The following is a 12,629-nucleotide window of genomic DNA, read 5'->3' on the forward strand; positions in this document are numbered from 1 at the left end:
GTGAAGTGTACAGTTCAGTAAGTGTCAAGTATGTTCACAATGTTTGCCCTCCTTGTCCCTTAACATCTCATATGTCCCATCTTGTGATCTCCGTCTGGGCTGTATTCTGGGTGATTTATTCACACCTATTTTCTCGTTCCCAGATTTACCCATCAAACTGTGTCCAATCTGTTCTTTAATCTCTTCATTGAATTTGTAATTTCAATTATTTTTAGAGTCTTTTATTCTTTGCTCATATTTTCAAGTCTCTCTCATTTCTTTACCATATTAAACATTTGTTTTATATTCTTTATCTGTTAATTTTAATATCAGGAGCCTTTGTAGATTTGATCCTGCTGTGTTTTGTGTCTTCTGCTTCTCATTCATGGTTCTTATTTCTTTAAAAAAAAATTTTTTTTTTAAGTTTATTTATTCTCAGTGAGAAAGAGAGCATGAGCAGGGGAGGGGCAGAGAGAGAGAGAGAGAGAGAGAGAGAGAGAGAATCCCAAGCAGGCCCTGCACTGTCAGCATGGAGCCCGATGTAGGACTTGATCTCAGGAACCACGAGATCATGACCCAACCGAAATCAAGAGTCGGGTGCTTAACCGACCAAACCACCCAGGTGCCCATCCTTGTTTAAAAAAAAAAAAAAATCAGTTATTTTGAGTTTTGATAATGAGTTTATTTTATGTGGGACTGGTAGGGATTTTTTTTGAGGCCTGCGTGCAGTTTGATTCTTTCAGAGAAGATCTGTGTTTGCATCTCAATCATCTAGGGCATTACCAACCCAGGATCATTTTAAATTAAATTCTTTGTTCAAGGCTTTGGGAACCACCCAGACAGTGTCAGTTTAGGCTGCAATTTTTTTTTTTTTAATTTTTTTTTTCAACGTTTTTTATTAATTTTTGGGACAGAGAGAGACCGAGCATGAACGGGGGAGGGGCAGAGAGAGAGGGAGACACAGAATCGGAAGCAGGCTCCGGGCTCCGAGCCATCAGCCCAGAGCCCGACGCGGGGCTCGAACTCACGGACCGCGAGATCGTGACCTGGCTGAAGTCGGACGCCTAACCGACTGCGCCACCCAGGCGCCCCTAGGCTGCAATTTTTAATGGGACTGGTTTGGGTTATGAACTTTCACATGAAGTTTTTCCTCCCTTCTACCTAATGTCAAGGTCAAGACAGGTAGACTTCCTTGCTGTCCCCTTCTAGGAAGTGGATTGATTCGTCCTTGAATTTTTCCTGATGGTATAGCCCTTTGGGATCCCAATTAAAAAAAATTTTTTAACATTTATTTATTTTTGAGAGACAGAGACAGAGCATAAGTGGGGGGGGGGGGAGCAGAGAAAGAGAGACACACACACAGAATCCGAAGTAGGCTGCAGGCTCCGAGCCGTCAGCACAGAGCCCAACGCGGGGCTTGATCTCACAAACTGGAAGATCATGAACTGCGCTGAAGTTGGACGCTTAAGCAGCTGAGCCATCCAGGTGCCCTGGGATCCCAATTTTATGCAAGGGTCTTCTTTTAGATTGTTTACTGTGAGCGTCTGAATCCTAGTGTCTTCCGTCTTGTGACAGCTCTTAGAACTCAAGTTGAAGGTCTTCAAGACTCTGGGTTATCCTTAGAGTGAAAACTCACTTTTAGCCTCTGCCTTGCCTTTCATGCCACTCAGGGATGCATTTTATAAGATGCTTTATTTATCCAACTTTTTTAGTTGCTTTCAGTGCTTTTTCAGGTTGTCATTTCTGCTGAGCTGCCAGAAAAGGAAATTCCTTTGTAGCGACTGTAGTGAGCTCTTTTCAGCAAACTCAGTTTGTCAGTGAGCATCTCCGTGCAGAAATACTTGGGTATTCCTCTAATGATTACTTCCAGAAAAACTTTTGGGCGCTTATATAGCAAGAGCCAAGTTAAGCTTAATTAGTGAAGACCGAAAGAAATGGAAGGAATTCTTGTGCGCCCTGCGAGGGGGAGAGAAGGCAGCAGGTAAGCGGGTAGGCAGTGAGCTCTGCCCCCTGCCCCCCAGGAATAGCCCCACTCTTACTCATTTCATATATTAGGGTTCTGGGCAAGATTTTGAGTGATCAGAGGGCTTTGCTGTTGGGAAAAAACAAGTCAGACAATCACTCTAGTGTAAAGTCCACATTCTACAAGTGAAGAAACTATGACACGAAGAGGGTGAGTGGCTTTGTGCAGGCGGTACAGCAGAACCAGCCCCGTGCTTCCCTCGTCCCATGGGAGCTGGGGAGGCAGGTGCCCATTGGACTTGAGAAACGTCCTTGTTCTCAAACAGAAGAATAAGAGCAGTCAAGAAAAAAAAATAATAATAATAAGGGATTTATCGCCCAAAGAGGTTCTATCGCAATGTTATTTATCCCTGTCATTAGCAGAGCATCATAAGGTCAGTAGTTAAGTTGGAAAGACAGATTTGTTTGTTATGCAAAATAGTAGTCAGCAACAGAGCAATTTAGCTGCAAGTCTACATGTCCCAAAGGTTTTGTTTTGTTTTGTTTTTTAAGATGTCTTGATTTATGTTGACCAACATAGCAGTCCTTTCCCGTGATTCTCTCCTGTGCGTTGAACACAGAAGCCTCGAGCTGCGGCACGCTCTGTCAGCTTCCCGCGGCTGCCGTGACAAAGGGCCACAGAGTGGGGGCTTAAATGGCAGAAACTTCCTGTCACAGGTCAGGAGGCCAGAGGTCTGAAATCACAGGGTCGCGCTCCCTGTGAAGCCTCTAGGGGGAGGCGCCTTCCTTGGCTCTTCTGGCTTCTAGTAGCTTCGAGTAGTTTCAGGTGTCCCTTGGCTCATGGCAGCATATACTCCAGTCCCCAGTCTTTGCAGGCCCATCTTCTCTCTGTGTCTGTGTCTAAATTTCCTTCTTGTAAGGACACTGGTTATGTTGGATAAAGGACCACCCTAGTCCAGTACAACTCATCTTAGCTAATTACATCTACAGCAGCCCTCCCTGTCAGTGACCTCACATTCTGAGGAGGTTGGGACTTCAGCGTATCTTTTTAAGGGGATGTAATTCAACCCATAACACACATTATAAATAAAGAGATCGTGCCATGTCAGGGATTTACACAACCTTAATTTTTAATTTTTATTTATTTATTTTTAATGTTTATTTGTTTTTGAGAGAGAGAGACAGAGCATAACAGGGGAGGGACAGAGAGAGAGGGAGACACAGAACTCGAAGTGGGCTCCACGCTCCGTGCTGTCAGCACAAAGCCTGATTCGGGGCTTGAACTCAAGAACTGTGATTATGACCTGAGCCGAAGTCAGATGCTCAACCTACTGAGCCACCCAGGTGCCCCTACACAATCTTTTTAAAATATAAGAGTATTTTTTCAAAAAGCCAGATGATGCCCTGGGTAGAATGGGTGGGGTGGGGGGTGTGGATAAGGACGATGAGCTGGGGGTGGGGCAGGACCTAAGAGGTAAGTAGATACGAAGTTTTAAAGATATTGCTTCTTTTCTGTGGAGCTTCTTGGTTTGGGTGGTAGATATTCTTGCATAAAGGTTATAAGGAAAATTGTCCTGAGAAAGATAATTGCTTGTCACACTTTTACTACTTAAGTCCTTTCCTTCTCAGTGAGCATTATTTGAGATAAATAATTATTAAGGGACAGGTCAAACTAAAAGTATATCATAATTCTTGACGTGATGCGGTATTTAAGGCAGACAACAGCTTCTGTCTTTTTTTTTTTTTTTTCTTATCTAGATGAAATTTATGGAAATGAGTCTTTTTCTTTGGGAAACTTTTAGTAACTTAGTGATAACTGGGTGTGCCTGCCAGCGCCTTATACACTTAAACTATACTGAATTCTTCTTGGCATTCAACCTAATAAGGTTATTTGTCATGCCTGTGTTTAAATCACATGAAATATTCAAATCATGTACAGGGTTCTTTTTTCCTTGTTTATGAAAGAACTCTGTTCTTTCTTCCTGCTGTGGGTATTTGAATCTTTTATAAAGAATTGGTCAGATGTCCTAAAACCTATTTTTCGCAGCATCACACAACAGCCAAGGCATCTGCTTTTGATTTCAGTAACTGTGTTGGATAGGGTTATTTAAACCAAAGGCCACACACAATTTGACAACGCTGTTGGCATTTAATGATGTAGTGCTTTATTATTTTTCTTTGTGTGTGTGTGTGTTTTTTCTTCAGGATTCTTGGACTCCAGAATTAAAGTTGAAGTTGGAAAAGTTTCTGGCTTTAATTTTTAAAGCCAGTAACACGCCAAAGCTTTTAACATTATACGTATCCTTTTGAAGCAGATGGAGACCCTCCCCCCCACCCCCCACCCCCTACCCAGGGCCCTGGAGTAGCGCACTGGCTTAGGTTGCCTCATGAATAGGGATAATTGATACTGTTGCTTTCATATTTATGAGTTGTGTGAAGCATTAATGGGAGAGTGTGTCAAGGCACATAAAGGGAATTCCAGGTAGAGGGAACAGCACATGCAAAAGGACTGAGAGTATATTTGGGAAACGACACAGAATTCAGTATTGCTGGAACGGGAGAGAGAAAGACACTAGGCAGGGCCGGCACAGAGATTTGCATGAGGTCTTGCAAGTAATGAGGAGCCTTTGAAGCATTTTAAGCAGGAGGATACCATGCTCATATTTACATTAAAAAAAAAAATCAATCCTTGTATTCCTGATTATAAAATTGACCATAATTTTTATAGAAAATTTGGAAAGCACAGAAATGCATTTGTATACATACATATACCCAGAAGTACGTAATGTTTAAGCATACATACCTGTCACGTGTATATTCTTAAATATTTTTATCAAACGAAGAGAGCATTTCCGCATTTCATTAAATATCCTTCGAAAACAGGTTGTTTCCTCAAAAGTTTAAACACAGAGTTACTGTATGACCCAGCAATTCCACTCCTAGCTGTGTACCCCGGGGAGCTGAAAACATGTCTACGCGGCACCTTGTATACTAATGTTCACAGCAGCGTTACTCAGAACAGCCAAGAAGTGAAGACAACCCAAGTGTCCATCAAGGGAGGAATGTATAAATAAGATGCATAGATAGTATTCAGGCTTGTAACAGAATAAAGTACTGACCCGCTGCAACGTGGACAGACCTCGTAAACATTCTGCTGAATGAGAGAAGCCACACATGACAGGTTGCATGTTATATGATTCTATCTGTATGAAGGGTCCAGAAAGGGCAAAGCAATAGAGACAGCAGATGAGTGGTTGCCTGGGGCCAGGGAGGGTAGGTAAACTGGGGAGGACTCCTAATGGGTACAGGGTTTCTTTTGGGGGGTGATGAGAATTTACTAGAATTGATTGCGGTGATGGTCGCACAACTCTGTGAATAGACTGAAAACCGTTGAAATATATACTTGAAATGAGTGAGTTATACATGGATTATGTCTCAGTGAAGCTGTTACCAAAAAAATTAAGAAAACCCAAACCAAACAAATACTTTGCCCTCAGTCATGTGGCCGGGTGTGTGCGAGCTGAGATTTGAACTCAGGCAGTCTGGCTTCAGAATCTGTGATCTCAGCTACTGTGCTCTGTGGCTGTCTTCCCAGTCTCAGTGTCCTTAGGGTAAAGCTTTAGAATGAAGGGGCAGAGTTGAAGGGTACGAGTTCAGTTTCCTTTTTAGTAGAATGTTCAGTAGCAGTGGGGAACGTCTTTTGAAGGGGGTCAGGAGGCCGCTTAGGGGGCTACCGAACAGGGTAAGACTTGCATGCATGCAGCAGTAATTGAGCTAGAGAAAAGATGATTCACTTGAGAGTGAGCCTCCAAGTATGAGAAGTTAGTACCTGTCTCAGCTATATATATAGCAACATTAGGAAACGGCCTTTACTCTCCTGAGAATTGCTTTTCACCTTGCTAAGGTTTTCTCAGCTTGGCCACACAACGTGAAATACCGTGAGTACTTTATCTTCATTGCCTGTTTTCCTCAACTTCTTTCTCATCCCAGAAGGAGAATGGACAGAGTAACAAAGGTAAATCATGTAGATTAACATTTTTTTAATATTAACATTTTTAATGTTTATTTTTAAGAGAAAGGCAGAGACAGCATGAGCTGGGCAGGGGCAGAGAGAGGGAGACACAGAATCCGAAGCAGGCTCCAGGCTCTGAGCTGTCAGCACAGAGCCCAACACAGGGCTCGAACTCACAGGCTGCAAGATCATGACCTGAGCCGAAGTCGGACGCTCAACCGACTGAGCCACCCAGGCACCCCTAGATTAACATTTTTTAAAGAACAACTTGGCCAACTCAAGTTTTGAGCAGTAGGCTAGGGACAGAGATGGTGAGAATTTGTGCATTTGGCAAACATGGGCTTTAAAAGTCTACATTATTTTTTAATTTAAAAGATGAAAGTCTAAATATCTACGAGGTATTTTGTGATCAAGTTTGTGATTCCTTGAGGCCCACTTTGCAGGACGGCTGGCCTTAGCTACGTCTTGTGTATCAGGTGACTAAGACCCAGAGAGATGAAGAGAAGAGAACCCAAGCAATGTCCTGAAGGGATGGGGCTGCAGCCCAGCCAGAGACACAGAGCAGCATGGGTGCCAGAAGTATCATTTTAGGAACTTCCACTTTTACCTTGAACTAGTCTAGTGGGGTCTTATTTACGTAGCAATGGAACACCCATCTAGAAGCATTTCCATTTTTTTGCATTCAGTTTAGGAATTCCAGCCTTAAGGTTTTAGCATAAAAAGATGGTTTTCCATTATTAGTCTTTTTTTTTTTTTTTTTTTTTTTTTTTTTGCTAGAACTATCCCATTTTTCAGTAAGGCAAGAAAAATTCAGTTAATATGAAGTCAGTGGCCACAATTGTGGTGCTTTGCCTAAGTTTTGTCTTTGATCCTACGTTACAAAAAGTGCTTAAATTAACATTGGAAAGGGTGGATGATGATGTGTTTCATGCCTTTGTGAGTTTTGGTGGCATAGTCCTCAGTCCCCAGCAGGTGGAGTGTTACCACAGGAAACAGCACATTTGCCCTTCTCACAGCAGGGCAATGTTAGAGAGGATCTCAGAACTTCCTGTCTTTGTTTTTCCACGGTCTTTTTTAGAGTTAAAGTTTTGTAAAACAAAAAAAGCTGGGGGTGGGGTGGGGTGTAGGGTTAGTAAATTATTTATCTCTTTGCTTTCCAACACGAGGAAGGCGGGTTCAGCTTCAGGTGAAGAAAGTCTGAGTGCTTCCTTTTGTCTTGTACAGCCTTGCCTCTCCCCCACCCAGCAATCCTGCTCAGGTGAATGGTCCTGCCAGCTGCCCCCCCCCCCCACTCCTCCCACCCCCCCGTAGCTCAGAGGGACAAGCCCCACGATCCTTCACTGGGAAGCATCAGTCCGTGCCTGAGCACAGAAGAGCTGGGCCACAGATGTGGCCTCATGGGGTCAACATGGAATCCTCTAAGGGTCACCAGGCTGTGGCCTTGGAGCTCACTGAGGCTGCTCTGTCCCCAGTAAAGTTGTGCCCGAGTCTGAGTTCCAGCGGCTCTCTTCAGGCCCTCAGGCCTGCTCCCTGAAGAGTTAGTATGGTTCCCAGACCAGTTTTCTCATGTTCAGAACAGTGGGTATTCTTCTTTTTTTTTTTTTTTTTTTTAATGTTTATTTATTTTGAGAGGGAGCAGGGGAAGGGCCAAGAGAGAGAGAATCCCAAGCAGGGTCCACATGGAGCCCGACATTGGACTCTTTCCCGTGAGCTGTGAGGTCATGACCTGAGCTGAAACCGACAGTCAGACACTCGACCGACTGAGCCACTCAGGCAGGTGCCCCAGAACAGTGGGAATTCTTAAATTGTGCCAGGTGTTGGGTCCCGCCCTGCAACTCCTGGAAATGCACCCTTGCCCCCCCTATTTCTGTTTCTGTTGCGACCTAGCAAACCATCTCAGGCTTAGTGGCATAAAACAACAATGTCCACTTATTATCAGCATCACCTTGCCTGGCCTGGAACCGTGTGCTTAGGCATTTCTCCCTGGCTGTCTCGTGGGTTCAGGGGAGCCATCCCCAAGGCTTCCTCACCCATGTGCACCTGGTGGCCAGTGCTGAGGCGCCCGACTGGAACGCCTCTGTGACCTGGGCTTTCTTGTGGCATGGTGGCTGGGTTCCCAGGATGAATGTCCCCAGAGAGAGCCCGTGGAAGCTGTGTCACCTTTTCTAAACCAGCCTCTCGAGGAACCCTGTGTCATTTCTGCTGCAGTCTCTTCATCAGAAACAAATTCCTAAAGCCAACTCACATTCAAAGGAAGGAGAATGACGTTCCACCTCTTGATGGGAAGGAGTGTCAAAGATGTGGCCGTCATATTTTAAAACCACTACCCCACCGGCATCCTTTGAGTTTCAGAAAATCGCCCTAGTTCTCCAGTAATCCTCGTTCAGACTCGGTCTTTGGACCCCTAGGCACTGGCGGAGGGAAAGTGGTGGGAAAACCTCCCTCATTCCTGAGTCTCAGCCAGCCCTTGTCACCCCAACATACCCCGCAGCTTTTGAGGACAACTTTCTGCCAGGAACCAGTCCTGTCTCTCAGAAGTGGCCCAGTTTTATGGATAAAATAAACCTGGGAGGGAGGGGGAGTGTAAAGGGAAGAGCCTGTGTTTTTCTACAGATCTACCCTTCGGATTTCAGCAAGGAGACCAGGGTGTGTGAGCCCTCTTTAGGTTTGATTTTAATTGAGTTTTCTGAGGCTAGCCAAGCAGAATGTCGGTGGAATTGAGCCTGGCAGGCGCAGCGTGTGTCCGTGGCTGAATAAGCCCCATGATGCAGTATTGCCATGGAGATCAGAGGTGAGCTCCACAGGGCACTGGTACCAGGGGCTCAGGCCCAGGCCCCATGTCGTGACAGCCCCTTGTCACCAGTTTGTCCCCTCCTCCCACAGTCACTGCTGCAGTGACCACAAGGCGCAGACATGCTCCCAGTTTTTTTGAATTCTAGACTTAGGTGTTGTTTTTTACATTGAATGGTTGGGCAATATCATTATTCTGCGTATCTTGAGAGGAAGGTTTCATGAGTAAGATTTCCACAAGCTTTTGAAGAAGGCAAGAAGAGTGCTTGGAGTGGAAAATTCTCTCAAAAGGAATTACATTTTAAAATGGTACTTAGAATAAAAACTCAGGTTGGAAATATAGCATATTGTCTTACTATTTTACCTAGCCATCCAAAAAAAGGTACAGAGGGGTGCCTGGGTGGCTCAGTCAGTTAAGCATCTGACTCCTGGTTTCAGCTCAGGTCGTGATCACCAGGTCCATTGGTTTGAGTCCCTCGGTGGGCTCTGTGTTGATGGCACAGAGCCTGCTTGGGATTCTCTTTCCCTCTCTCTCTGCCCTTCCCCTGCTCGCATGCGTTCTCTCTCAATAAATAAATAAATACATACATACATACATACATACATACATACATACATAAAATAAAATAAAAAAATAATAAAAAGGTATAGAAATTGTATCTTTTAGTATTTCTGCCATCCATTGATCTGACCTCTTCAGAAAATGAGCAACTGACTGTTTTTCTAGAGTTTAGAGCCCTAAATGGTATTTTTAAAATGATGATCTATATTCATACATCTACATCATAATTTTCTTTATTCGGTACTCATGGATTAGCAAAATAGCAAAGCTGATTTATATCTGAATACAAAGAAGAAAGAGCATGTCATATTATAAAGTTAGAGTGATTGATTTCAGATTTTTAGATGTTAGAAAAATAGTTCCATGTATTTAAAATATATCATTTTGTCTTGAGCAACAAAGGGGTCTCTAAAGTTAAATCTCATCCACTCTTTAAAAAAAAAAAAAAGGCAACATATTTAAAGTAGAAGTGTTGAGAGACAACTTGATGGCTTGGCCGTGGAGGGAGAACTTCATCACTTTTGTTAGTGTTTCACTGGATGCTGGAATTACCGGAAAACTTTCTGTGACCTTAACTGACATTCTTTTAATTGTATATATCTCTTTGTTTAAAACTAGGGAAGTACTTCTTTGGACTTTTGTACAAATTATGGAAGTAGTTGTGAAATATGAAATAACTCAGTTTCATTAATATAACCTGGGATTTCTAGTAACACCTCTCCACTCAAAGTTGAGCTGTTGCACGGCAAGGGATCTTGGCTTAGTGGTCCTTGTCTCATGAAACTTTTGAGAAGGAAAAAAGAGTCAAAGTTCTTTTTACTCTCAGAAATAAAGTTGAGATTCGGCTTGGAGCTGGAGCCGAATCGCTTAACAGTAATGGCCAGGTCCTGTTTGTAGCCAGTTAAGGTGTCCTCTGGGTGACATCTTTGTACCACAGGCTGTTCTGTCCAATGGTGTATTTGAACTGGTCACAGATATTTCAGCCCAACTGCCCACTTCTCTCCTTTCTGTGGCTTCTGGCAGTTAGGTATTTTTCCTCAGGTGTGCCATACTTTGATACTGTCATAAATTCCAATTCTGAGTTCCTAAGGCAAAAGTGTCACTAGTAGTCCCTTACGTTTAGTTAATTGCACAGTGACTTTCTGAGAATTCCTTTGTGCAGTCCTCTTTCGAGGGGACAACTTTGGACACTTTTTTTTGTTCTTTTTCTTTTTCTTTCTTTCTTTCTTTCTTTCTTTCTTTCTTTCTCTCTCTCTCTCTCTCTCTCTCTCTCTCTTTCTTTCTCTCTCTCTCTCTCTCTTTCTTTCTTTCTTTCTTTCTTTCTTCCTTTCTTTTGAGAGCACAGCAGGGGAGAGTGGGAGGAGGCAGAAGGGGGAGAGACAGAATTTTGAGCAGGCTCCATGCTTAGTGCCGAGCCTGACGTGAGGCTCGATCCCACGACCCTGGGATCACAACCCAAGCCAAAATCAAGAGTTGGATGCCCAGCTGACTGCACCACCCAGGTGCCCCAATTTGGGGACTTTTATATTGATGATTTGTGAGGTTATTTGCCCCGGTTAATGGGTTTTGGGACTTCATCATCTGCTACTTGGTACATGTTAAGAAAGTTTGCACAGGTACTCTAATAGTCATTGCCATGAAGTAGAATTATGACTATCCTGTAGAATTTTTATAGTTGGATGTTCTGGTTTATGTAATTTGGAATTTTGTACGTATGAAAAAGCCTTAATACTATTTAGCATAGGAAGATGGTAGTGACTCCTTCCTTCTCCCTAATAATATTTAAGAAAAAACTTGACAAATGATTTCCATAGATGTTTTCCAAAGTTTCAAGTGCTAGATGTAAATTCATGCCAGATGACTTTTTTTTTTTTTTTTTTTGAGAGAGAGACGGGGTGGGGGGGGGCATGATTGGGTAAGGGGCAGAGTGAGAAGGAGACAGAGATTCCCACACAGGCTCCGTACTGTCAGCACGGAGCCCGAAGTGGGGTTCGAGCTCACCCAGTGCGGGGCTTGAACTCATGAACCATGAGATCATGACCTGAGCCAAAGTCAGATGCTTAACCAACTGAGCCACCTAGGCACCCCATGGCCTGAGAACTTTTTAAAGTTATCTTTTAATACTGAGATTTGAAGGATGCTAAATAATAATAGTAATATTAGTTCATTATTATGTGATATTTGAGGTTTTAATAGTTAAAATATTTGACTTCTACACATAATTGTAATTGAGATACAGTTCACGTGTGATCCTCATAGCTATTTAGAACACAAATTAAAAGGAATAGATAATTTAGGACAGTGGGGCTCAAACTTGTGATATGCATCAGAGCCATTTGGAGAGTTTGTTGACAATATGGTTTCTCAGTCCCCACCCCGTATCCATAAAGTCAGTCTCTGAAGGTGAGGCTTGATTATCTTTACTTTTGGATGATTCTGACGTTTCAAATTTTGCATACTGCGCCTTTAGGGTTTAACCCCTGGTTTTTTCAAGTTGTCTACTTGTATGGAAATATATTTAGGAAATCTTTGACCCCTTTCCATAATAGCTATTACTTATTGATTGCCTCTTGTGGGCCAGAATTGTGCTAGGCACTTTGAGTATATCTGTTCATTTAATTCTCATACTAACTTGTTTTTTGTATGTGTGCTTTTTTTTTTTTTTTTTTAGGTTGAAGTATAGTTGAAATACAGTGTTGTATTAGTTTCAGGTATACAACATAGTGATTCGACAGTTCTGTACATTACTCAGTGCTCGTCAGGATAAGTGTAGTCCCCATCTGTCACCATACAATGTTATTACAGTATTATTGATTGTTTCCCCTATGCTGTACAATCCTCACAATAACTCTTCAGGGTCATTATCATCATCCCCGTTTTATAGGTTAAGAAATGAGATCAGAGAAGTTAGGCGTCTTGCCCAAGATTATCCAGCAGAAAGTGGTAGAGTAGCCGCTTGAGCCCAGGTCTTTAGGGTTTTCAAATCTCTCAGTGCATGGATGAAATGTGTTCTAAAATGATGACAGTGCCCAATTAGGACAAGAGTAGTTAACTTGGGTTTGGGGGCATCGTCATTTCCTTCCGTCCAAACTTTGCCTTCTGGGAGGGGGAAAAGGAAGATGGGCCAAAGGAGTGCTGACACTGGATAAGATTCGCTATTCCGGCTGTGTCCAGGGTGGCTTGGCCATCAAGTGCTGTCCCTGGTGCAGCGTCCCAGAAGAGAACCCTGGAACTTTCCAAGGCTGCCTGCTCTAGGGCCCAGTGGGGTGGTTTGTGCTTTATCAAGCTGGCAGACCGAGCACCTTGAATCTTGCCTAATTCTGG

The 12,629-nt window shown here is 43.2% G+C and overlaps 1 protein-coding gene across 12 annotated transcripts in view; it reads left to right on the forward strand.

The window, feature by feature from the left end:
* The window catches only part of ARMC9 (armadillo repeat containing 9), a 151,953-nt gene that overhangs the window by 18,115 nt on the left and 121,209 nt on the right, over positions 1–12,629 (forward strand). For 11 of the 12 annotated variants that reach the window (XR_006220985.1, XM_042995612.1, XM_042995619.1 and 8 more), the window contains 2 exons: positions 4,147–4,239; positions 5,932–5,956. The exons of the other annotated variant lie outside the window; for it this stretch is intronic. Coding sequence is in view for 10 of the 11 variants with exons in the window: in XM_042995612.1 (XP_042851546.1) it covers positions 4,147–4,239; positions 5,932–5,956 (118 nt within the window). In the remaining variant the exon portion in view is untranslated. The remainder of the gene's footprint in view (positions 1–4,146; positions 4,240–5,931; positions 5,957–12,629) is intronic. 12 annotated transcript variants of the gene reach the window in all.

Source organism: Panthera tigris, chromosome C1 (genome assembly GCF_018350195.1).
Source record: "Panthera tigris isolate Pti1 chromosome C1, P.tigris_Pti1_mat1.1, whole genome shotgun sequence".
In the NCBI taxonomy this organism is placed as follows: Eukaryota; Metazoa; Chordata; class Mammalia; order Carnivora; family Felidae; genus Panthera; species Panthera tigris.